The sequence below is a fragment of the Mustela nivalis genome (genome assembly GCF_964662115.1).
Source record: "Mustela nivalis genome assembly, contig: HAP1_SCAFFOLD_462, whole genome shotgun sequence".
Lineage (NCBI taxonomy): Eukaryota > Metazoa > Chordata > Mammalia > Carnivora > Mustelidae > Mustela > Mustela nivalis.
The window spans coordinates 124472-150911 of record NW_028136194.1 but is presented as its reverse complement, the minus strand read 5'-3'; the positions used below and the strand labels follow the sequence as shown (position 1 = coordinate 150911).

Genomic DNA, 26440 nt, shown 5'->3' with positions numbered 1-26440 from the left:
TTATTATCTTGGGATTATTGCCTTCTCTAAAATCTTAGAGTCATTTCATTTCACTTTACATCCTCTCATATTTTATATCCCCACCCTTCAGCCCAACCATGCACATCCTCTCATATTTTATATCCCCACCCTTCAGCCCAACCATGCCAAGACTCTAGGTGGCATCTAATTTTTATGAATGTTGGCATATCTATATCTATATCTATATCTATCTGTGGCACATACAACATGGTGGAACTTCTTTTTTTCCCAACTACCATGTTTGTGGCTGAAGTTTAAATACCAGTTCCTATGGATTTATAATCGTTTGCTTCTTTCTGTAGCCTAAGTTTTTGGCTTAACCAGTTCTTGATTGTAGGTCATGTGCTTTGGTTAGTCTCTTGCTTTTTTCTACTTAACTCCTCGATGACCTCTTAGCAGAACTTGTACATATTGTCTTTGAGGGAGCCACCTGGCCTAGTTAAGTTAAGATAGTGCTGGGAATTGGAGGATCTTAGTTTTACCCATTTGCCTCAACTGTGTACATTTATGTATTTTCTATTAATTGTTATTTTTTATTAATTATAAGACTAGGCTTTCCTCAGTTTTCTTTAGACAACTACATATAGGTTCATAAAAATTATTATATTAAACATTACTAGCATGTTAAAAGTTAATAGCATTTCACTGAAATCCTCTGGGGTTTTAGTGTGTGAGAATCAGAATACCACCAACAAAAAGAAATTCTTTAAATTTTCTTTTAAAATTTATTTTATTTTTAATTGTGGTAAAATATACATAACATAAAAGTTATCATCTTAACCATTTCTGAGTAGACAGTTCAGTTCACTAGAATTTACTACATTCACATTTTTGTGCAACCATTACCACCATCTATCTCCAGAACTCTTTCTATCTTGCAAAACTGAAATTATATGCTCATGAAACAGCAACCCCTTATTCCCCTCTCTGCCCAGCCCCTGGAGGAGAGTCGCTGTTTTACTTTCTGTCTTTATGTGAATTTGACTATCTGGGCACCCCATATAAGTGTAACCATGACAGTGTATTTGTCATTTTGTGACTGGCTTATGTGACTTAGCATGATGTCCTCAAGGTTCATCCATGTTCAGCATGTGTTAGAGTTTCTTTCCTTTTTAAGGTTGAATAATATTCCATCGTGTGTATATATCACATTTTGTTTATCCATTCATACATTGATGGACATTTGAGTTATTCCTACCTTTTGGCTATTGTGAATAATGCCACTCTGAAAACTGGTGTATAAATAGCTCCTCAAGATCCTACTTTCAGTTCTTTGGGGTATATATCCAAAAATGGAATTGCTGGATCTTACAGTGATGCTATTTTTATTTTTTGAGGAGCTGCCATACTGTTTTCCATTGTGGCTGCTTCATTTTATATTCTAATTGTGCAGTTAGAGTGCACAAGCATTTTGATTTCTCACATTCTTGCCACTGCTTGTTGTATCTATTTTGCTTTATAGTAGCCATCCTCATGGGTATGAGGCTTTGTTTGGTAATGAATTCTGATTCATATATATTGAGCTGGAGTCTAGACTTGAATGACAAGTTGATTGTTGTCTTGGTACTTGACATACTGACGAAGACACAACGGTTAGCTATGCACATAGTCAGGAGGTAGGGTGTATTAAAGGGTAAGGAGGGAAGGCTGTCTATGAGATGGTGATGTGTGTAGTTTATTGTTTATTTTCAAAAAAGGGGGGAAGAAGTACTCCTTTTTGCTATGATTTGTTCTCATGAAACCAGATGAAGAATTCTCCCCACTTATATTGTCAACATTCAGTAGTTGCCTTTATCACATACTTGGTCTCACAACACTTTGTAAATGTTTTATTACACAGGTTTTCAGTACTTGAAGTCGACCACAAATATAATGATTTTTTTTATTGCTTCCTATAGGAGTGTTTTTCTACTTAATAAGGAAATAACAACTGAGATCCAAACCCTGTGTAAACAGCATGTCTTTGACCCACATGCAAATGTGGCTACTCTTCCTTAATGTTACGTTTTGTAGCATCAGAAATGGTTACAGAACAATAAGTAACAGCTGAAGGCCTAGAAGGAATGAGAGTGGACGAGTCCAGCTTCCATTTAGAAGCACCTCTTCTTCAGCTGTACCCACTCCAAAATTCAAGAGTCCAGATTCTCAAAGGGATTCCTGAGTGGATTCAGAGACTATAATTCCTTGTTAGCTGAGCGTAGCTTTTTTGCACAGCCTTCTCTTTAGTTTCTTGCTGTCCTCAGTTTACTTTGGTTTGCTATGAGGTTATCATCTTGCCTTTTCTTATTCTTTCTTACTCTCTACCGTCTCTTCTTTTTACCTACCCCCAAAGTTGTAAAGAATATATGTGAACAATCAATTCTCTGTAAAATAGAGGGCAGGTGATCATCACACTTGTTTTTTTCTCAAGCAGACTGGAGGGGGGAAAGCCCCAGAGCGGGTGGAATATGGCAGGAATTGGATTACTCAAAATCTGGCCCTGTTTTTTGCTTTGTGATTGTTAATGCTGAACACAAAGAATGTATAGAAGATAACAGATTCCTATCACAGAAAAATGTTGCAAATTATGCAGCTCCTAAAGAAAGTAAAATAGAAATAAGAAAAGTCTAATAAAGTTGCAAGCATTTAACGAAAGTTTTTTTTTTTTTTGTCTCTCTTTTTTTAAGATTTTATTTATTTATTTGACAGAGATCACAAGTAGGCAGAGAGGCAGGCAGAGAGTCCGATGCGGGACTCAGTCCCAGGACCCTGAGATCATGACCTGAGCCGAAGGCAGAGGCCCAACCCACTGAGCCACCTAGGCACCTGAAAGCTTTTTTTAAAAACTTGGCTTTTAGAAATTAATTTTGAAGTTGAAAGACACATTGTCTACAAGGTGGAGTTTTTAAGATCACAGTCTCCAGTGGCATTAAGTTAACTTTCTCCTTGGACTCCAGACATCAAGCTTTCAGAAGCCTAGACTTAACATTGCACTTCAACACTGGGCACCATCTTCATCTGGGGTGAACGTCAGGGAATTGGTTTTTAAAATGATTTTTAAAATGAAAGCAAACCATTTTATTCTCTGATTTCCCCATCCTTTAAAAACCCCACTGTGTTTCTGTCTGATGGCTTCCATACTGCACTCACTGGTCCTTCTCAAGCCCGCCCAGCTCCATGTGGAATGTTCTGTTGCTCTTTCAGCATAAGCAGGTCTATTGTGATATTTATCTGAATTCAAACAAGGCTAATTAAAAGAGCTGCTGACAGTTGTTGTGATCTGACTTTGACTGCAGCTTGATGGTCATTATGGGTAAATAATGAACCAGGTCTGCAAATGTAGCAGCTGCCAACTTGGGATAGAAGAACGGCTATTGCTTCCAATTTAAGGATCTATCGACCGCTTCCTTTCTCCCTGCAGATCTTCTGCAGAAAACTAATGTTTTCTGCTGCTGTGTATTGTGGTTTCAGCTGTTTCAGATATAGCCTATAATTTCCTTCTTTAATATTTAACTTAGGACATTATTAGCTTTCAGAGTTAACAACTTTTCTATTTTGAAGAAGCTCGGCTTTGTCCTTATGCATGCTATAACTAGCTAACCAGCTATAGTTTATTTATATGCATTTCATTTGAATTATGCAGGAAACGGCTAGTCGTAGAAGAACAAGGTATAGCTTTATGAAGATGTTTCAGAAGGCTGTGTAGATGTTTTGGTTTTGGTTTTGTTTTTAAGAGATCGATACCTGTCCCTTGGTATTGTTTTCCTAAAGTTAAGAAGATACCTGCTGTTAAACCTCAGGTTCCGGTTTTGTTCACCTCATCAGGGACTTCCGAAATATTTTGATGCAAAAGCTCTATCAGTGCAGAGGAACTTCAGTGATTTATATTAAAATGCAGTATTGAATATATTGTCACTCCATCGTGAGTTTTTCCTTGTCCTATTAGCAAGTGGGGAGGGACAGGTGTATGAAAGGTAAGAGAAAAGGCACACTACATTCATAGATGAATGTCCTTCCCTGCAGATTTCCCACACTTACAAAATATAGCTTCTGGATTTAAAAGTCACATTCTAGACTTTAACAGCAGCGAGTACTTAACAGCACATCGCTAGCATTTGTTCACCTGCGGAAAAGGCGATCTGCATTATGTAAAGCACGAGGCTGCAGTGCTGCTTTGTGCATAATGCAGCAGAGCTTTGAGATCTTGCTGGGAGGAAATGATCCCAAACATGCCCCTGAAAGACAGGTCTTATTTTGAAAAATAATGATGAAAAATTGCTTATTTCTCCCATGTGTCTGTGTCTGTGTTTATTTCAGGAAAAACTAACTAAACTTTGTTTATCTGACTCTACAGTAGTGTCGAGAGTGTTTTTGCTTTTCTCTTTCCAGCACAGATAATGCCAGAAGTAGTGTTAACAAGGGGTTATGTTATGCTGGCTTATGTTAAACCAGATCACCCCCTAACATGTGCAGAGCCATTCATCTGTGTCACCAAAACCCAAGAGAACATCTGACATGGACTCTGAAACAGAAACAGTGATCACTTACAAATCAAACATGGCACGCTCTAAACTGATTGTGCACGGCAATCTTTTCTAGAAAGGACAACTAATTGAACATGATAAAGTGTAAAGTTAATTAACACCCTTAAATTTGTTGATTACTTTCACGGGATTATATTGTTCGATGAGTAGCAGCTTTCTGTCCCAGCTGTCGCCTGTTTCAGTGAATGTCCCCGGTAAACAATAGAGACACCATAACAAGTCGTAAATGGTCCCTGTGACAGCAGCCCCTTGTGAGGCTGCATCTGTAGAAAATGATTAGAACAATTGCATTTTAAAGACGGCTCACATTGCAGCCCAAGTCCCATTGGTCCTCTTCTTGATCTCTTTTGATGGCAGACTGGTTAAAACATTTAAGTTCTTTTGAGTAAATTAAGTGATTTACTGGCGTTTTGCTATATATCAGTGAGAGTGCTTTGGTGGCAAGATTTTTTACAGTACCAAAAATAAATACAATTTGTACTTTCTAGATTTTAGTCTCTTCTCTCTCTGGATTTGAAGGTCTCTTTTTGATAGTCCTAGGATTAAAAATGATCTCCTTATTTGTGACTTGTAAATGGTTATTCTAAGTTATCAGCACTTGCATAATGGATTTTCTGTCATAACCCTTGGTTCAGCTTCTTAGTAAGGCTAAATTCCAAATTTCAATTCTGTGCTGCTCTTAGGCCATAGACCTTGAGATACTCAGGCTGCGTAAGTTTACTTGTTATATTTAATTTTTTTATAACATTTGTGTGATAACCATGTAAAATACATTTGAGCTTCAGAGTGTGTATGACAAGTGATTTTATCACTGTCTTCAGAGGGAGGAACCAAACTTATCCAAGTGGGGTGACCTTGAATTGTGACCTTACTTCAGGTGTCTTAACTCAGATTACATGTTCTTCATTTTTTGGTGTCTTCATGATAACGTCTCTGTACATATGCATTTTTGCTTTCGTGTGTATATGCAACAATAAGTGAATATGCTATTACCTTTAAAATAATCATACTCCAAAGTTGAACTTTTTTAATAAGCTAGAAAACACTGTCTTACTTAGTATTCTTGGTTATTTTAGTAACCATTGATTTCTTCTCTGCTCACCTCTTAAAAAGACAATGAACATTTATCACACACATGTTATATGCTAGGTGCTGAGATTCAAACAGCTCTTGCCCATAAAGATCCTTATAAGACACACCAGAAAAATCATTGATTAGAGTAGTGTAAGTGCTTTATTACAGATACCACTGGGAACGTTATAAAGATAGAGAAAGGGGATTATGGTCGTGAATTGCTTCTTAGAGTTGACTTGAGTTGAGCATTGGAAAATAATTGGGAGTATGCCAGGCAAAGAGGGCCAGGGAATTTCATACAAGGGAGTTGCCCAGGAAAGGCGTGGATACATTTAAAAAAAAAATCACTACACATACCAGCTACTGTAAATAGTTTGGTATGTCTAGCATGGTGGTTTTTGTTCCAGGGAATAGATGAGAAAACCAGAGAAGTGGCTAGAGCCACTGACAGAAGTAAAACTTAAAAAATCAGAAGCCATTTTAGGAGAAAAAAAAAAAGAAAGTTCATTGTTTCCTATGACTCAAGACCAAAGGGAAGAGTGAGTTGTGTAATTCTTTTTGGTGAACATAAATGCACAAGTACTTCAGAAAGAATAACTTTTACTTAATAGAAGACAGTAGTGTGGGATGGCCCAGGCAGTTAAGCGTCAGACTCTTGATCTTAGCTCAGGTCATGATCTCTGGGTTGTGAGATCAAGCGCTCCATCAGGCTCCCCACTGGACCTGGAGCCTGCTTGGGATTCTCTCACTCCTTCTGCCGCTGTCCCCTGCTTGAGCATGTGCTCTCTCTCTCTTAAAAAAAAAAAAAAAAAAAAAAGAAGAGGAAGAAGAAGAAAGAAAACAATAATGAGACGCTATGTACAAATACTGAGTAATAGTGAATAATGTCTTCAGCTGCTAGTTATGTTCATGTTGACACATAATTTGAAACTTAAGCCTGTTTTGGTTTTTAAAACAAATAAAACTGCCAAAGATTGAGACACAGATAAACATAAACTATTGGACTGAGATGATTATTGTTAATGTTGATCTGTATTGTGGGTAGGCTGAATTAGAAACATATATAAAACAAGAATTGAATTACCTTGAAAAAATTACCTCTGCTTTTGATACAAAAATATGATGAACATTTTCTATTTGATTTACCATCTCCCTCATAAAGTAACCATGAGAATTTTTAAACCGTGTAACTCAATTTAAGGAAGAACTCCATTTCCCTTGAGGCTGCTTTATTCCACTCCCAAACAGTGTTTGCCAGGACCTCTAAGATACTCAGACCCATATTTAAAATTCATTGTGAAATCTTATGGTTTCATATTTGTTCTTAATCCTGATCCTCAGTTTTCTGTTTTTTGTCTAATAAGCAAACTTGAGTCTGTTGTGAAGAGAAATAGGGTTTTGTGTGTATTTAGATAATAGGCAGAACTCAGTGTCCATATGTAAAACATACAAAATCATTTGCTCAGTTCATGTTGTTTTAAACTGCTCTGAACATGGTCTGCAAATAGATTGAGAATACCTGTATTCTTTTTATTTTATTTATTTTATTTTTTTAAAGAAAGGGGGAGGTAATCTTTTTCTTTTCTTTTAGATTTTATTTATTTATTTGAGACAGAGAGCACAACTGGGGAGGAGGATCAGAGGGAGAGGGAGAAGCAGGCTCTCCACTGAGCAGGGAGCCTGATGCAGGGCTTAATCCCAGGACCCTGGGATCATGACCTGAGCTGAAGGCAGATGCTCAACCAACTGAGCTACCCAGGCGCCCCAGAATACCTATATTCTTGTCAGAGTTTTCAAAGCTTACCCGCAGTTGATGGCAAGACCATTACTCTTTGAGAACAGTATTTCTTTTTTCACCCTTTCTCTTCCTGAGAACTCTTTAGCCTTTCAATGATGGAGGTAAACAGATGGGAGGAAAGAGGGAATCAGGTTTTGGTGGCTGCTGTCCTCATCCATGACACTTGGTACATGATGCTACCTTTTGGCCTTTACTTCTGAGTAGGTGGTATGTGTCTCTTTTCCCTAACTGTATTTTATACCTTTTGAGGGCAAAGACTGTGTTTTATACCTACTATGACCTTTTGTTTTGGACCTTCTGGAATAGTTGTATTTTAAATATTCTCCCATGCACAAGGATGGAGCAAATTGCTAAAGGCACTGAACAGATAATTGCTGATGATATTTTTCCTCTTTGAACCCTCAGATGACCATATGCAGACCTCTCCTATAGTATGCATCTGTCTTTTACTCTTTACAGTTGTTTGCCTTCTCTCTTCTCCCATCTCCATATACATGTGCACACGTACTTCCACCACCACAAAGACTAGGTTTCAAACTCCTTGAGGACAAGGATATTTCTTCTTCCCAGGGTTAAGAACCACTGACAGATGTCTCTCCAGTGGTCAAATTTTTTATGTGCACCATAAATAGGAGTGGAAGGAAAGAAAGAAGGAAGGCAGTTTAGGTAATGGAGGCTTCTTGTGATATCTTTGACAGAAAGAAAGAGGCTGACTTTGAGACTTGGATTAGATTTAAAGTGTTTCTCCCCGCCAAGGTTGATTGAAATTGAAGTAGATTCCAGGAGAAGTGGTAGGTGGCTGTCCTTTTAAAAACAGGATGGTCCAGCCACCTACTTTGTATGGTTTGGACATTTGCCTTTTCATTTGTACAAATGCGTTCAGTTTTTCTGATTCTGTGGTCATGGGAGAGAAGCACTGGAGTTGTAAATGCTGTAATACAATTAAGTACAGGATATATTTTGATTTTGTATATACAGTTACTAAAATGTAAAGTTAAAATACTCCCAATATTCTAGCAACTGTGTAAGTGTGTAGTCTGTTTTGGGAAATAGATTTGAATTAAAGTGGCATGACAGTATAATAAATGTATTATTTATTACTGATAGAATCCAAAATCTGTACAGGATCTTCTATAATCTGTAGGATGTCTTTTTTTTTTTTTTTAAAGATGTATTTATTTATTTAATAGAGAAAGATCACAAGTGGGCAGAGAGGCAAGCAGAGAGAGAGGGGAAACAGGCTGCCCGCTGAGCAGAGAGTCCGATGTGGAGCTCAATCCCAGGACCCCAAGATCACGACTCGAGCCAAAGGCAGAGGCTTACCCCTTTGAGCCACCCAGGCGCCCCTCTATAGGATGTCTTACATAGCTTTAGAGTTCCACCTTCCTAGATAGTATTTCCTAAGCTCAAAATGGTTCCATTTATTTTAGGATTCCTTAGATCTTAATTTTTCTTTGCAGTGGGACTAGGCTTCATAGAGTCACACATTTAGAGGAATGTGTATGGAAGACAGGATTTGGTCCTGAATAATTCCAAACCTTTAGAATTACCCAGTTTAGTAGGCCCTGACATTGGATTGTGGGCTATGAAAAAGTCCTAATAATGATGCCACCACCTTGAGAGAAGGAGTGTGGAAGTACCACAGACCTCTGACTTGAAAAATGAGTTGTTTCTTTTGTGGTCTCTTGCTTAAGTAACTTATTTCTTCTTTTTGAAGTATGTGTTTGAACAAGTGAGAAAGTATACCTGTCAAAAGATTAACCAGCTGAGAACCATCGTCAGCATTAATTTTCCTTTAATAAATGACTCTCTGAAGCTATTTAGTAATCTGTAATCTAGATACAAAGCTATGACCTATGATGGATAGTGCTGGATTTGTTTGTAAGCTTTGACTTAAATTGTCTACTTAATTCCTAGGTCAGAGCAACAGGATTAGGACTAAGGGTGGTTATGTGGTTTGAATAAAAATGGGTATAGAAATTGAGCAAAAGAATTGGAAAATAGTAATGATGATCTACCATCTTAGTGAAGTAAATTAGAAACTAACAAAGTGACAGTCACTTAAACTTCAACATTATAGAATGTTCAAAGAACACAAACTGGCTAATTAAAAGCATTTGTTATAATTGGGTTTTGTACATAACCATTTCCAAAGTGTGTCTGAAAATATTGTGAAATGTAATTTAACCTTATGCGTGAGCATCTCAGGCTTTCATAACACATGGACACTCCCTTTTCCACAATTATTTGGCTAACATAATGCTGACCTCTTTTGCTTTTAATGATTAGTTAAAATAGCATCAACTGTAAAGTGGAAAAGGCTGCTTGGCTTGGCAATAGCAAAATATTCACAATTTCAGTGAAATATGGATCTCTCCACTTGGGCTTTTTATATATAAACTATGTATTTCATTGAATAAATTAAATTAAAAAGTAGGCCATTACTTGCAGTTGTCTGTTCTAATGGCCAGGTTTGATACATGGCACAGACAATTACAATTTCTTTATTCCTAGCTGTACTATAAAATAAAGTGTAAAGGCAAAAATCATACTAATACAGCTCTCCCACATGCTTTTCTGGTTTTGATCAACAAAATCTAACTTGAAAATTATGAATTAAAATTTCTCTAATATTAAAAACAATAATAATACTCTTGGTTTTATTTAGAGTTAATAACAATTTAGATGAATGAAGCTTCCCCTCCTTTTTTTAGGATATGCCTAGGACAGGTTTTGTGTGCTAACCAATCATTTCAATCAATGAATATGCATCAGACCTTTGTTAAGAGCTGTGAAGGAGTAGCCAGACCAAAGCTCATTTCTTCTTCCTGCTCACAGCACTAGGAAGAATTGCCCAAAAGGCATATAGGAGGAAGGAAAAGAAAAATCATATAATATTGATTGGAAAATGCACATCAGAATAATCAGTCTAAATAAGCAACTGTTTTCTTTACCTTGAAAAAGACTCTTGCCAGGGGAAAGAGCCAGGTCTTCCACTTTGTAGATATCATCTGCAAATGGTACATGGAGAGCAAGCAAATGGGCCAGAGACCCCCCAAATCCAGACTTAGACAGCAGACCCCTCTGGCTGTTCTTGTACTGGTCAGGGCACAAGTTACCTTTTTCATATACTTTCTGTTACTGGATAGATTTCTTAGAATAATAGGTGCATGTGAATTAATGCATATTTTAGTTTCCCATATTACTTATGCCATGAACTGAGAATAAGAGTTTGAATCTGTATGTCCCTTTTGGTTTAGGATTAAACTCCATGCTACTTAATTTTCAAAATATTCTAGAAGAGGGGCACCTGGCTGGCTCAGTCTGTAAGCGTGACTCTTGGTCTTGGGGTCATAAGTTCAAGCCCCATGTTGGGTGTAGCGCTTCCTTAAAAATACACACACACACACACACACACACACACACACACATTCCAGGAGCGATTTAGACTATCTTTTACATGCCTGACATAAATACAGTTTGGAGGCAAGATATTTTTATTTGTTTTGAGATTTTCTGTAATTTTATTATCTACTTAAACACTTGAAGAAATGTGTCCTTTTGTTCTATCCCTTTACCCCCCAAACCATTCAGGTGTGGGAGCTGCTCGGTCTGGGAACCTCACATTTATGGTGGGAGGAGTCGAAGATGAATTTGCTGCTGCCCAGGAGTTGCTGGGGTGCATGGGCTCCAATGTGGTATATTGTGGAGCTGTTGGGACCGGGCAGGTAACATCTTTACGTTAATGACACTGACTTGATGATATAGAATTGGCTAATGTTTATTTCTCTTTCCGACCACATTCTTATTCTTCTCAACTCTGTTCAATCTGTGGATTCCTTGCTGAGAGTTTTTGTTTTGTTTGTTTTTGAAAGAGAGAGAGAGTGCGCATGGGGTTGGGGTTGGGTACGGGCAGAGGAAGAAGAGGAGAGAGAGAATCCCAAGCCCATGCCCAGTGTGGAGTCCAACTCCAGGCCAGATCCCACGATCCCAAGACCCTGGCCTGAGCCAAAATCAGGAGTCAGATACTTAACCGACTGAGCCACCCTGGTGCCCCCTTTTTTGCTCAGATTTTCTTAAATTAATTTGGAATAAATTAGTTTTCCATCATTCCTGTTGGACTTAAGCAGACATCAGCCAATTAACTATTTAAAAAAATGTTGAAAGTTCCATCATAAAGATTCTGATGTATCATCTTAGTGACCACAGAAATCATTCTTAAAACTGCTTCCATTTGAAGTGCTCGTGGAATCTGAGTTGCTGTTATCCTCCATCTAATTATTTTATAAGCTCTGTCTGTAATACAGTCAGGAAGAAATAACCTACACACTTTAATTTTTTTCTTGAAAAGCAAATAATTTTCCTTTAGAAATATATCAATTCTCTAATCAGATAGAGGCGAATGACAACATTGAACTCTGAAATCAAACTAGCTGTCCCCCTCTCACCAAAACACATGCTCTCACTAGATCTCCCCTCATCTTAATCCTTGGTCCTGGTCACTGGCATCCTCCTTATCTTACTCAAGACTTTGGTATTATTTCAGATATACCTATTGTCTCCATTCTCTTGTCCAGTTGCCAAGTTCTGCTGATTTTTGCTTCAGTGTCTCTCGTTGTTGACAGTCTTCTCTATTCCTCACATTAACTGGTCCAGTTTCTCATTAGCTCTGTGTACTGCTCAGAAACCGTGGATGCCGGGTTTACTGCTCTGCCCGACACTGTAACCGAGACCAACTCCATTAAGATGTTTGTATACATAGACATCCCCATTCTGAAACTTTGAATAGATGCCTATTTTCTGTCAGGTCAAATTTTAACTCTCCACCCTTGCTTTCATGGCTCTTACCCCAGACTTAACTATTAAATTTCTCACCATTCCTTAGAACATATGTACATGAGTCACTTTTCTTACTGCTCTCAGGAACATCCCATGCTCTGATATATTTAATCCCTCTTACATATTTGTCTTTTTCTTTGCTCTCCTCCTTTCTCTCTCTTGCCTATTTAGATTCCTGCCTGGCCTTCTAAGAGATGGGTTTCAGCTCCATTTCCTCTCTGCTTCTGCCCTCAGTGATCTTGGAGTTTCTACTCTCTCTGTCTTATAGCCATACAATTTTCCACTCAGTTGTTTTTGTTCGTGTGTTTGTTGCCTTTATCTTTATTGTGTTAACTCCTTTGCCCCAATTAGAATGTCAGCCCCATTCCATAAAGAGCACTTGTGCTTGGGATTTTGTGTATAACATGATGGCTAGAGCTAACACTGCTGTATGATGTATATAAAAGTTGTTAAGAGTAAATCCTAAGAGTTCTCACCACAAGGAAAAAAAAAATATATGTACACGTATTTTTTTGTATCTGTATGAGATGATGGATGTTAACTAAATTTATGGTAACCATTGCATGATGTGTGTCAGTCAGATCATGCTGGACAACCTAAAGTTACACAGTGCTATATGTCAACTCTATCTCAATGAAACTGGTAAAAAAAAGAGCAGTCATGCCACATAAGATTGATTGATCGGTATGCCTTATAGTCAGAGCCCACAGGAGGTGCTTGGTCACCACAGTGGGGTTCTGACCCAGTGGAAGGGTCTGCTCCCAGATGACCTGGTAAGCTCAGAAGGAAGCATGTGGCACCACGTTCCTTTGCCCATTTGAGAGGATCAACAGTTAAATGCTCTGACTTTTAGAAAGAAACCTGGAGAGTTGGGTAAAAAACAACTTCCTGTGAGCTATGACTTGAAAATAAAAGGTATTTAATATGTACTCTGTTTATTTTCAGGCTGCAAAGATCTGCAACAACATGCTGTTAGCTATTAGTATGATTGGAACTGCTGAAGCTATGAATCTTGGAATCAGGTTTGTTGACTATATATTTTCATGTACTAACAATTTTTATGAGCTTCCCTATTTGATTTTCTGATGTTGAAAAAAAAGTTCATGAGAGATAAATGAGTTGATCCAGGAACATTATGAAAGTACTTCATTATTGAACTTTAATAGACTTTGCTTATTTGACGACCAGTAGGACCCTGGAGAGCATGAATACTCTGCCATAGCCATAAAATGTATTGTGCTGTATGTTCGAAGCTACATTATCCCTTTTATATGGGAGCTCCATTTCTGCTATTGTACTGAAATACAAGAAACACTTTTACTATAAAATTTAAGCATACTTTGGCAGTGTAGGACAAATTTGTATAAAACAGCATTTTAATGTATAGTCACTTCCAAGTGTTATCCTACCACATGACTGGTTTTATGTATCTACTTTAAATATAGTCTCCAAAATCTACATTAAAAGGGCCCTCGGCTTTTTAGTCTTGGGACAAACTGGATGGCAGTCATAGAGCTGCAGCTCATGTGCATAATTCTTTCATTTTAACTTGCTTGTGGTTTTGTTACTTTACCTTAAGGACCTATCTTTCCGTTAAAATAAATTGGCATTTATACTTTGCTTAAAGTGATTCAGGAATTTTGTTCTCCTGTGATGATCATCATCCTTTAGAATGTTTAAGGTTAATGTCTTAATTTTAGCCTTTAATCTTTTGGGTTAGGAATGTTACATATGATTAATCACCTAATTAATTTTTTGAATGTTTTGTATTTCATGAAAATAAATTTACGTTTCTTACTTTAGAAAATGCTTAATTAGGCAGATGCTTTATTCAGGTGTTTTCTTCACACTTCCCCCGGCTGCTTACCAGATATATCACAAATCAGAATAGTGTTTCATATCACAGCTTTTGATAAAAGCAATGAAAAGAGCCAAAGTGCTTGAGATATTTTTTAAAACACAGTAATGGATTCACATTTCCTCTTAATTACCATATCAAGATGCCGTTGTTTATTGAATTGCCCTTGTCTCAGATGTTAAACTATCTTGACCTATTAAGTTGTCATGTTGTAATTGAGATAAAAGAGGAATTTGCTTTGCATCAGTGCTAATTGGTTTATCAATATCCTGTACCATTTACATTTTAAAATTGAATGTCTGTAAGATGGTAAGGCATATCTGTACAAAGCCGTAATAAAACTGGTAGTATACAGGGAACTGTTCAGAGTAGTGTGTACTGTAGCCAGTTTTAGGCTATGGGTCACTTCCTCATAAGTGAGAAACTTGTTACCAGTAACTTGTTTTCATGTCTGTCCTCTAGACTAATTTCATGAAAGAGGAATATGTAAACTTCTGGAACCAAAACTGCATACAAAATTAATTGGTGTTGACAATAGGATTAGAGCGTTAGGATGCATATGCATTTTCAGAATTTTATCTTCATTCTTCTGGGTATAAATGAATAATAAAAAAGCAAAAGCATAGATCACCTAGGCTATGCTCTACTGAAATTTCCCTCTCTATCTTTGCCAGTTTGTTTTATATCCTGCTTCGTATCTGAGCATCACTGGATCAGGGTATTCCTGAGGCACAATGATACATCCTCTGGTCTTCCTCAGATAATGTTCCTAGCAAAATTCTTATTAGATGGTCACTTGCTATTCTAAAATGAAATTTTTATATGGTTAGTGCTTATAGAAGTCTAACTCCAAACACCAGGTAATAAAGAATAGTATGAAAGTCACTTGAATCAAATGAATTGAATAAATGTGTACAATGAAATATATACATTGGCTATTACAGTGAATTGTGATTACAAAGAGAAAATGAAAAGTGATAAAATTCCAAATAGAAATGTTAAGAGCAAAAGCAACAATAGATTTTCCTTTATAATTGACCTTAATACACTGTGATAAAAACAGTGTTTAGAAAGATGAACCTTTTAATGTTTAATTTTTTTGGAAACTGTACATACATTAATTATGTATATATCTATATTTAAATATCTTTCTATATACACACACATATATATTTATATAAATTTGTACCATTATATATTTATATATTTACATATACTACACATAAAGAACGGACACAATTAGGAACTCCCTAGTTTTACTTAACTGTTATAATAATTTGTAAGTTTCTGGTGCTTCCAGTTATACTAATGGGTTGCTTATTTTCATAACATTAGGATTTTATCAGTTTGTCTTACAAAGACTTTCAGTGGGTTGAAAGTCCTAAAAATGATGGCTTTTGCTATTGTCTTTGCTCGGTGGTTTACAGACGTGGTTTAAAATGACAGGATTGTTCTCTAATAGAGTATAGAGAGTGGCCACGATTTATTGAGCTTTGCAAGGTGAAAGAGAAAATTGGCATCAGCAACATAAATTCCCAAGTAGTAAATTCCCACAAAGTAGTATAGCATCCAAGTGGCTCAGCCACATTTATATTCTGTTCACTCTGAAGTGAAATTTTTTTAGAACATTAATGTCAACATTTACAAATTGAGTCACCTAATCCTAGGAAGTGATCATTTCTGATTAACTTCATCCTCATAAGTCAGCATTTTTCCTAGAATGCTGTTTCCCATTTTTTTTTTTAAACTGGAAGAATAAAATCTTATAGTTTAAAACTCTTATTGACCCTATGATCTTTTACAGTGATTCTTTATGGATGTTAGTGAAATTTTTAAAATGCTATAAAAAAAGTGAAGTATAAAAAATATGGGTATACAACATATTTTGAGAATCTTTTTTATTGGACCTTTCTACCTTCCAGTTGGGTTCTAGTTGGAACTTAGAACGTTAGTTTTCTGACACCAAAGGTGACCTGCTTGCATTAGAGAAGTTTTGTTCCTGTGCATCAGGAAGGAAGAATTGTGATAATGGAGGGTTGTTACTGTGTTTTTATTTTTGCTCCACTGGAACTGACTTTTTGTTTTTCTCTTTATTCGATATTAGTGGTGTAGCAGGCCATTTGCATTACTAACCAGGGCCCAGGCCCCTCTAGCAACAACCACATTGTCTTCTTCCCACGTTAAAGGAAACTTAAAACAGTTGAACTTTTGGAAGGCTGTTCAAGATGAGAACTTTCCCACAAGCATAATTTTAGTTTCTTGACTACTGCCCTTTGGATGCTGTTAGGTTTTCATTTAGGTGATGATGACCTGAAGCCTCTTAGTTGTATACCTAATACATGCGCAGTAGATACCAAGTGGCAAAAGATTCATAATAAAAGTTTGACCGAGTTTCTTAATAAACTGACAAAACACCATCGTATTGGCTTATTGACTATTAAGTTCACTACCTGTGTAATGCCATGAGACTCGGGATGGTGGGATTTTGGGTGTCTGTCCATACCTGCATCCCAGCTCCGCTACAGACTTAAGCTTTCTCATCTATAAAATGACAGAAATAATAGTACCTAGCTACAGGGTTGTTGCTAAGATTAAATGAGTTGATCCATGTAAATCTTTGAAAGCAGTTCCTGGCGCATTATCATGCTCTATGTGATAGATATCGATGTGATTGTTGGCGGTGCTGGTGGTTAGTGTTTGAATTGAGTTTTACTTTTAAAGTAGTTTCTTCATAGCACTTTTCACCAGCTGTTGTGTCTATTTGTGTGTTTATTTATTGCCTGTCTCCCCAACTAGAATGCATGCTCCCTGAAAGGGGTTGGTTTTATCTGCTCATTGCTGCATCTTAAGGACATACCTAGCACATAGTACGTCCTTAGTGAAGGTTTGTCACATGGATGAAAAGGGAAGAAATAGAGAAGGGAGACACTTCTCTTGCCTCAGGTGAACGTGACCTGTGTGTATGTGTCACAATGTGCTCATTCCTGGAAGGCAGACACAGCCTCTTCTTAGCTTCTTTACTCTGTCTCCTTGGCTCCAAGCACAGTGCCTGCACATGGCAGATCCTGTAAACAATGATGAGTAAGTGAATGATTGATTAAAACTGACATAGTCTTAAGTATTTCATTTCCAGATCTGTTTCTGTGATACAAACATCTCAGTTTAGTGACATAATTTGTTTTGTTCTTCCATAAAACCAGACACCATAGATACTTCTAGAGAATAAAAGGTCAACAAACTTTTTTGGTCCTTTTTAAAAGCCTCAGTTACGTGAAGGCAAACATTTGGATTCTCTTTAAAAATATTTTTTTTTTACAGTGTATGCATCATTTTTACTTCTCTCAAAAGTTCATTTAGAATTCTTGTGATTTAAAGGTGAGTAGATTTGACACAGTGACGTTTGTTTGAGTTGTATTATATATGCCGTCAGAGCAATGAATTCATTCTCTGTTTATATCAGAGAACATTCCAGCAATTGTAAAGCCACATGCATGCACGCGCACACTCTCGAACCACATCCAGTGGCAAGTTATTATGGGGACTGACAGACTGTCATCCTTTTGATGGCTTGAGCTGTATATCTCCTGAACAGCAATGGGGCTCTTATGCAGAAAGTATCATATGTTCCCAGCCAATTTACAGGGAAACAGCAATAACATTTTATCATGGTTGAGAGCCCAGTAGCTGCTTCCTATTAAACTTGCCCTTTCAGATACCTGTCTTGGATTAATTTGTTGATTTCAAATGGAAACTCAGTCTTCTCCAGTGAAGCATGACGTTCTAGGATAGACTCTCTGAATGACAATTACTGTGTATTCTAGCTGGTTTCAGACCATTACAAGCCTTAGGCACAGTGGAAGACAGAGGACTTCAGTAACTGATTTTAATATTATGTCTAATTTTAACTGTCAGTTATATATGTGCCAGTGAAAGAATCCTCAGAAAGATGAAATGCAAAACACTTCTAACTTGCTCTTTTTAATGATACATTTTGCTGTAGGGTGGTGAGTCGGGGGAGGAAAAGCAGAGAGGGAGCAGCCGGCTCCTAAAGGGGAGTCAGCACAGTGGGGATGCATCAGATTTGAAAGTGAGCACATAACAACTGCCACCTGGCTTTTTTTGCGTGCCCCTCGGGATGCTTCTAAATAGTACTATGTTCACCAAACAGGGTTCCATAAATCAGTGCCAGTATTTTTCCTTGAACACTCAAGAAAAATGAAATGTAGGGTTTTACAAAGGATAATAAGCTTTGCTCACCATTTTGGTGAGTACTAGAGAGAGAGCATGAACTGCTGTAGCGGGAAATACTGTTGTGAGCTACTGTTGAGTATAACCAGGGAGATTACAAAGAGAGGAGCATCTCTGCTGCTTTTAATATGATGAGCCATTTTGAAAGAAAACCTAAATTCCGAAGCGCCTAAATGATATTTCAAGTGAAAGGGAAGAACCACGTTTTGGGGTCTTAAAAATGTTCCCCACTCATGGAACACAGTAGGCATCGACATTCTTGAACAGTGGTGCTTAAAGAATATTTTTGCAGTTAGAGCAGATGAACTCGTTGTTAATATACATGGGATTTTTAAAAAATTAATAATTTTCACATTATTCCCTATGCACATCAGCTTTATCTTTTCCCAAGTTATCTGCTAGAACAGCATACTGATGGCCTCATTTTATTTAAAAGGGGAAAGAAAGCAGCAATAGCAAACTACACCAGTAACAAACTTGGATTTTTATAAAAGAATGAATGAACTGTTGGGTTTCTTTCTGGCAGTCCACCATTGAATGGAATGTATGGCAGCCAATTTAGAGTGAATCTTCTCTGTTATAATCCTTAAGAAAACCCACTGTAATAATATGGCCCAGCATATGGATTCACATATGTGGCATGTCATATATATTCCTTGGACCATGGCTACTTCTTGAAAGCCTGATCATGTAACAGTTGTCTTATGTGGTAAATCCATACATATCCTGACTATGAGCCCTAGCCCTCCGCTCTAGCATTGGAAGAATGTTGTACTGGTTATGATGCTCACACTGGGAAATAAAGACATAGGTTTCAAACACAGGAAGTAAACAAGAACTTGGGCATGCCAAAATGCGCAATCTGTTTTACATTTTTGTGTGTCTCTTTTCAGCCTTTTTGTTTTGTTTTGTTTTAAATTCTGGAAGAGATTGGTCCTAAGAAAAAGCAGAAAGCTTTTATGACAATTATCTTATAATGGCTCTTTGTATGAAAGAAACTAATACATTGCTAGGTAGAAAGTTTTATTTGAAACTCGATTCAGTGATACTTAGTCAAACTCTGCTTCCCAAGCTGCATTAAGATACTCAGAATCAAAGTATTACAGCATTCTGATGCTCTTTTTTTCTGGGTCCACATTGAACAGCCGTTGATGCCATCAGCTCAGTGATAGAACAAATGATGTTTCCGCTTGGGCAAGCTTTGTTTTATCAGGATCAGTAACCTTATCAGCAGTTGACCCAGAACTATAATGCATGTCTCTGAATAGATAGCATATGTCACAGCTCTGTGCAGACTTGCTTCATAAGCAGGATCATCGAATGAAGATTTAATAAATAAGGAAAAGTTTGCGGCAAGAAATGTCTTCTTTTATAAGGATAACTTAAGCTCATCTTATGGCACATGGCACATCTCTTGCATCCATTCTTGTAAAAGCTAAAAGAATAAACATGCATATAAATGCATCCACAAGGACTCCCATGATGCACAGTTTATCTGTCATTATTTCTTTCTGAAATATATCATTTGTGAGTGAAGAATGTAGAATTTAGATGATCACATTGGTTTAAGGTTCTTGTGTGACACATAAATGCAATAGTATCCAAAAGACTAGAAAACCCATGTGTGTGATAAACCAACATCACTTCGGCAATTGTGGGATGTTTCTCCAAAGTAGGATAGTGTGGAGGGTTTTCTCTCAGGGCAGAACTTCCTGGCTCTGAAATATTAAATCACTGGCTTTTAATGCCCTATAATTTAAGATTCAGTTCTTTGCTCTCATCAATCTGCTTTGATTTTTGAAGACATACAATAAATGGAGAAAGAAGATGGAACATCCTCATACATAAGTAAGTCACACATGACTTGTACATTTTGACATCTAACACTTCTTTTCTTTGACCTTTGACAGGTTAGGGCTTGACCCAAAACTATTGGCTAAAATCCTAAATATGAGCTCAGGACGGTGTTGGTCAAGTGACACTTACAATCCTGTGCCGGGGGTGATGGATGGAGTACCTTCGGCTAATAACTATCAGGGTGGATTCGGAGCAACACTCATGGCTAAGGTATGGTAAATGCAGAGACGACCCAAGGGAGAGGGAAGAAGTGCTCAGTGGTCTAATCCCTCACCCCCTTTTAACAAAGCATATGTGTATAGAAGGCAAAATTACTAAAATAGTGATTCACTCTCTCACTGGAAATGATTAAAAACTTCAATTAAAAGCTTTGATTAAAAACCCTTATCATGTTCATTTCAGATGAGAAGAATAGGCTGGGAGTTTGATTTTGTGTGTTTTGGGGTTTGTTTTTAATATGAGTTGGTAAAATTTCATTCTTCATCAGAAATTTCCATTAATTTACCAAGTCCTTAGAATGGGAGGGCTAAGAATTTTCTGATAATACATTGATATTGGGTGTACCCATCACAAAAGAGAGATCTTTCTTGTGATACTAGATTTCTAAATACATCTTCCTGCTTTAAGAACATGTGTGTATTTATGTGAAAAGTCATTTGAAAAAACAAATTGTTGACCTCATATCTGTGATCTCAGCTTTAGAAAATAGCTTGTTGGGGAATAGCCTTTCAGGTTTCTGCATAGAGCTATTCCTTACCCCACCCTGCCCCCATAATTGACTCTCCGCCCTGACCCTTTACAAAAGTAATAAAGCCTATACCTGGACACCATATTCAGCTTACATTCCTTTATTTCCATGGCCTTCTGTCCATTCTGTGCCTTAGTATGCCTTGAATTCATGCAGTCCCCTCCTCTGCCACTACGAGTGCCTTGGCTGAGCTTCCTTTAGATTATACCACATCAACCCTTTACTGGTCTCCTTGCCTTTCAGAGTCCTCTCTGGTTCATTTTCTACATCACGGGAAAGAGAGGGCCCCTGAGATCTAAAACTCCGAGTGTCCCTTTTCTCCCACCATGTTTCTCTCATGGTTTCCAATCACTTGTAGATGAAAGTCCACCAGCAAGCTGATGATTTAGTCTTTGCTTGGCCTACCTGCTCGTCTCTGCCATTGCAGCCCCTCTCTTCGCTTTGGCCGTACTGAACTCATTTCTCCTTGGCTCTCACTTGCAAACCCCCAGCCTGGCTGCTCCCCTCTGCCTACACCCCGTTTGTCCTTGCGCCCTCCATCCCAGCCTCTGGCACAGCTCCTGGCGTATGGTCAGTATGCTTTAAACATTAATGGGATAAAGCAGTGCTTGAACTATTTCTTATTTTGCAGTTTGATTTCCCCTCATGTTTCATTTAAGAAAATACTGATTTTTATGCCCGTCTGCATCCATAGCCTCCACACAGGCTTTTGTACTTGTGCAGTGTGGCTGTTGTTAGAAACAGGAAGTAGCTCCTTAAGTGTATTGTTTTCATTGAAGCTGCGGGTGATTTATTAGGGCACGTGGAAGGATGGAAGAATCACATTTATGCTCAGTTTCCATTCTATCTCCATATGAAGTGGGTTGTGAGGCACTAGCTTATTCGGTTCCTGCAATACCGCTAATGGTCAGAGCAGAGCAAGCAGCTAACAAGGAGAGTAGTAAGAAGTAGGAGGCTTCTCATCAAAAGGGTCAGGTGGATTTGTCTGGCCTCAGGTCCTCTGCAGTGCTGACTTTGTCTGGGAACTCCGCCCTTGCTGTCCTCCCCGTGTGGTACACCTGTGCTTTTGCCGTTTGCTGTGGGGACCCTCCCCAGGAAGAAGCTGCCACAGTTAATGTCTTTCTTTAAAACGATGTTCTTGATCATCAACGATAGCACTTTCCACTAACAGCATGAGACCGCGCGGGAGTGAAACAGACGGAAATTACTGTTCTCCTTTGCTCTCATTTCCTCTATGAAATGCAGTTGCAATTTCCCTTATAAAGAGGAAGACTTACCAATTTTGTTTGGCATGCGAGGACTTAGAAAGGAACTTAAAAGGAACTTTAAAAAAAATCTGTCATCACTTTGGATTGCTATTAACAAAAACGCACCATAGCTAATTAAACCCGTATAGAGAAACTGATGGAGATTAAAGAAATCCCCGTTGATGCCCCATTGATTAAAGCAGTCCTTCCTGCTTGAGCAGATCAAGTCTTTACTTCCTAAGAGATGTTTTGCTCAACTGCTATTAAATGTATTGTTCTAGGGGATATGATGTTAGTGTGTTGTTGAAGTAGAGGCTTATACATTTATTTCTAGGTCTTAACATCATAAAATTCTAACATGCTATGTGTATATAATCAGAACATAGTCAATATGAAAACTAGATTAATCTTTTCCACTCTCCAGCCTAGATGTCTGTGATGGCCACTGCAGAACAACGTATGAAAAAGCATGATGACTCTTGGTCCTCCCCCAAGGGAGGACCATTTCCTGGTAACATAACAACTTGGTCCTCCATTAACTTGTTGAAACCTTATTACAGTTATTTTGTATTTTTTCCTGAACTAGCCACTTAGCTTTGGATTCATAAATATTTTATTTGATTAGTGAAGTGGAAAATCTGTTTATTTTAAATTACATATTATAAGCTTCAAAGGACACCTTCTTTATGCTGTTTGCATTTCAAGATGGACAAGCCTCTCACACTTTGAGACACTAACCATTTTTCTCTTTTCAGAATGTGCACCCTTTAAGGCAGCAGGCACCAAAGCTATCACACTGTCCATGTCTGTGGTTTTGTTAGGTTTTATCTGGGGTATGCACTTGCCATTTGAAAATCTCTCGACTTGTCTTCTCAGTAGTGTTGTGTCCCCTTCGGTATGTTATGTTTAAGTCCAAGTTCTTCTGTTCCAGTTAACTAGGGTAACAGTTGAATGTAGTCTAAGTAGATTTTCTCTCCATCTTTTGAAAATAACACATCTTGCAGATACACTGCCAAACAATAGCAACAAGAGAGGTTTGGCTGGGCGTAAGCAGTACGGCACTTGTATGTTTGTTCACTGGGGGGGTAATGACTAAACTCCCTTTTTAGTTTTAGGAAGCTATAGAAGAATTTAAGGTTAAGCAGTTTTTTCAAATCTCTTGTCTACCTGTGAAAATTATACAGATAAGCACAAAGTCATGTTTGCACGTATACCATCATACAAATTCAAGAGACTTATTTTTCCTTTGAATAATGGTTTTCCTTTGAATCGGTAGTATTGATAACTGCTCTGTTATCAAGGATGTTCCTCAGAGTAGAAGCATTTCTCATCTTGCTTCTTGTTTTCCCCTTTCATTTTTTGCTGACTTTTCCACTGAGGGGAGAAGTTGGGATGGTAATGATAAGAAGATCATCTAATTGGTTTTGCCACCAGCTTGCAGCTGTTATAAAATCATAAATAAAATGAAATTTGGGGGATATTATTTCAATTATCCTAGCCTTCATTGTCTCCCAGCAACCCCATGTATTTCAGGTTTGGACAAAATTCCATTTTTATGGTAGTGGATATTCATTAGCTACAGTTACTATCAAAGATGTATAATGTTAACTTTTGCCTATTTTTTTTTTTTTTAAGATTTTATTTATTTATTTGTCAGGCATAGAGGGAGAGCGAGCGAGTGAGCACAGGCAGACAGAGAGGCAGGCAGAGGCAGAGGGAGAAGCAGGCTCCCTGCCAAGCAAGGAGCCCGATGCGGGACTCGATCCCAGGACGCTGGGATCATGACCTGAGCCGAAGGCAGCCGCTCAACCAACTGAGCCACCCAGGCGTCCCAACTTTTGCCTATTTTTAAGCAGCCGTAAGTTTTCTGAAACCCTCAGAATGAAGCATTCGCTCTCTTAGATGTTGAAGGTTGTTTGTCATGAAGGCAGATTTCCCATTGCACTTAATGTCCCAACTCCTTACCACACAATTGAAAGCTGCCGTGTTTTACCTGTGTCCATCCTGGACTCAGTTCCCTCTCCAGCCCCCTGGCTCACATGCAGCCTCATTGGCCTGCTTGCTATTTCTTGAATATCCAAGCCATGTCCCCCAACACCTTGATATTCCGTCTACCTGAACTCTCTTCCCCTTACTCTCCAAAGAACTCACTACTCCCCGACATTCAGATTGTAGGTCAGGGGTCTTCACCTCAGAGACGGCGTCCCTAAATATATCCTCTACCAGGACTCCCTTCCTTCCACCCGGCCCTTGCTGTTCGCCACTTCCCAAGCCCTTGCCCTGCTTTATTTTTCTTTATAGTGCTTGTCATTGTCTGAAGTTCTAATATTTGTTCTGTTGTCCATCTTCCCCAAGCTTCATGAGAACAGTGACTGGGTCTTATCATGCTTGTATCACCAGCCCTTGGAACAGTGCCCAACCCAAAGCAACTGCTAAAATGTGTTGAATAAGAGATTGAACGGGCATTCAGTCATAATGTGGTTTGTCTTAGGCTTCCAGGCTTCTGCAGATTTGAAAAAACATTTCCCATGTGCTCTCATCTGTATAGTAACCCCTGTCCAAAGTCAAAACAAAACAGGTCTGGGCGGAGGAGTGGAGAGGACGCTCAGAAATTAAGGTTTCTGTCCAGAGCAGTTTTACAGCTCTATGAAAGTACTTACAAAAATACATATAACTTACCACAGTATTCGTAAGTATCTCATTTTTTCAGACCTCATTTCTCCTTCTTGGAAACCAAAGCATTAGGAGCCACAGTTCCAAAATGAGCTCTGACTGCCAGTCTCAATGTGTTCCCTCCTGCCCTTGTTTGATTTAGGATCTGGGGTTGGCACAAGACTCTGCCACCAGCACAAAGAGCCCAATCCTTCTGGGCAGCCAAGCCCATCAGATCTACAGGATGATGTGTGCGAAGGGTTACTCAAAGAAAGACTTCTCGGCCGTCTTCCAGTTTCTACGAGAGGAGGAGAGCTTCTGAGTTTGCCCTTGGCCGTGGACACTGTTGAACACCAAACTATCTTGGAGCCTCCTTTTAGCTCACTCCACAAGTAAATGGGTCTAATCAAAGGTCACCTGTCTGCTTTTGATTGTCTAGGTCCCAGTAAACTGTAGGATTTTTTCACCCATTTTTAACTGCTAATTCTTTTTATCTGTTTAGCAAATGTGTTATTGGAATTTATTTTCCTGCAAGCCACTGATGGTCTCTGCTAACCAGCTGATTAACCTTTTTCAAAAGTTTGATCCCTGAGCATCTTCAACTACATCATTGCATACTTCAATCAGGGTGTTATTTACTCCACTTCACAAATAAAACCAAACATGTTTTCGCCAGGATGAAACTGATCTGAAAGAAAAGAAAAGAAATTGATTTGGGGAAAGGAGGGAGAAAAGGGGGACGTATAGTGAATGACTGCCTGTGTCCCTCGGGAAGTTTGTCCTGTTACCCAAGTGGTGGTATTCGTGCAGTATTGGGGTCACCAAATTTCCATGGAGTTGATAAAGCTAGAGAACTCCTTGCTGCATGTTTTAGAATTTGGACTCTGTTACATTACCTTAGTGTGTCCTTGTTACAACTCCCAATACTCAGCAAACTTGTTTTTTATATTTTTGCTTCCTTGTACATTCTTACTACCTATTTTTTGACTTCAAAAGAATGACATCTTTAGAATTGTTTCAGAACCAATGATATATGCTTTAGATAATTATTACATTATTCTAAATATAACTGTATTATTTTGAACTCAAATAAATTTCTATGCAGATAATACTTTCTTGGAGTTTTTGTGTCTTTCCAGCCATTTGGTGAACAACGAAATGATCTGACAAACTGGTGTTAGGGACTGATGGGGAAAGGGTGGGAAGAAAAGGACGGGAGGGAAGTCAAAAGGAACAGAGTTTCGCTTGGGCGGTGGAGGTCAGCGTCCTGCTGGGCTCTGTTTGAATCCTTAATGGGCATTCATTTGAATATTTTCTAGATTGTGGGTGCATGGGAACTCAGCCTGCATTAAATGGAATATCCCCAGTGTTGAGTACAGTTGCCACTTTCCCTACCACAGCCCCTAAGAGTATTCTTGTTGATAGACCTAGACACCAAATTTGGCAGAAGTACTACTCTTGTCATCATTTTGCTGGTCATAAAAAATTCCAGGCACTGTTAAAAGGGCTGGGGCTATGGCAATGAACAGAACAAAGTCTTGCCCTTGTAGACCATAAATTCTGGTGTCTCGTGTG

At 38.2% G+C, this 26440-nt stretch overlaps 1 protein-coding gene across 1 annotated transcript in view; it reads left to right on the top strand.

Annotated features, from left to right (window-relative positions):
- The window catches only part of HIBADH (3-hydroxyisobutyrate dehydrogenase), a 106693-nt gene extending 80717 nt beyond the window's left edge, over positions 1-25976 (top strand). Inside the window, exons 5-8 of the mRNA XM_082749994.1 lie at positions 11011-11144; positions 13201-13277; positions 20272-20428; positions 25029-25976. Coding sequence (XP_082606120.1) covers positions 11011-11144; positions 13201-13277; positions 20272-20428; positions 25029-25187 — 527 coding nt within the window. The 3' untranslated portion in view covers positions 25188-25976. The remainder of the gene's footprint in view (positions 1-11010; positions 11145-13200; positions 13278-20271; positions 20429-25028) is intronic.
- Positions 25977-26440: the final 464 nt, after the last annotated feature.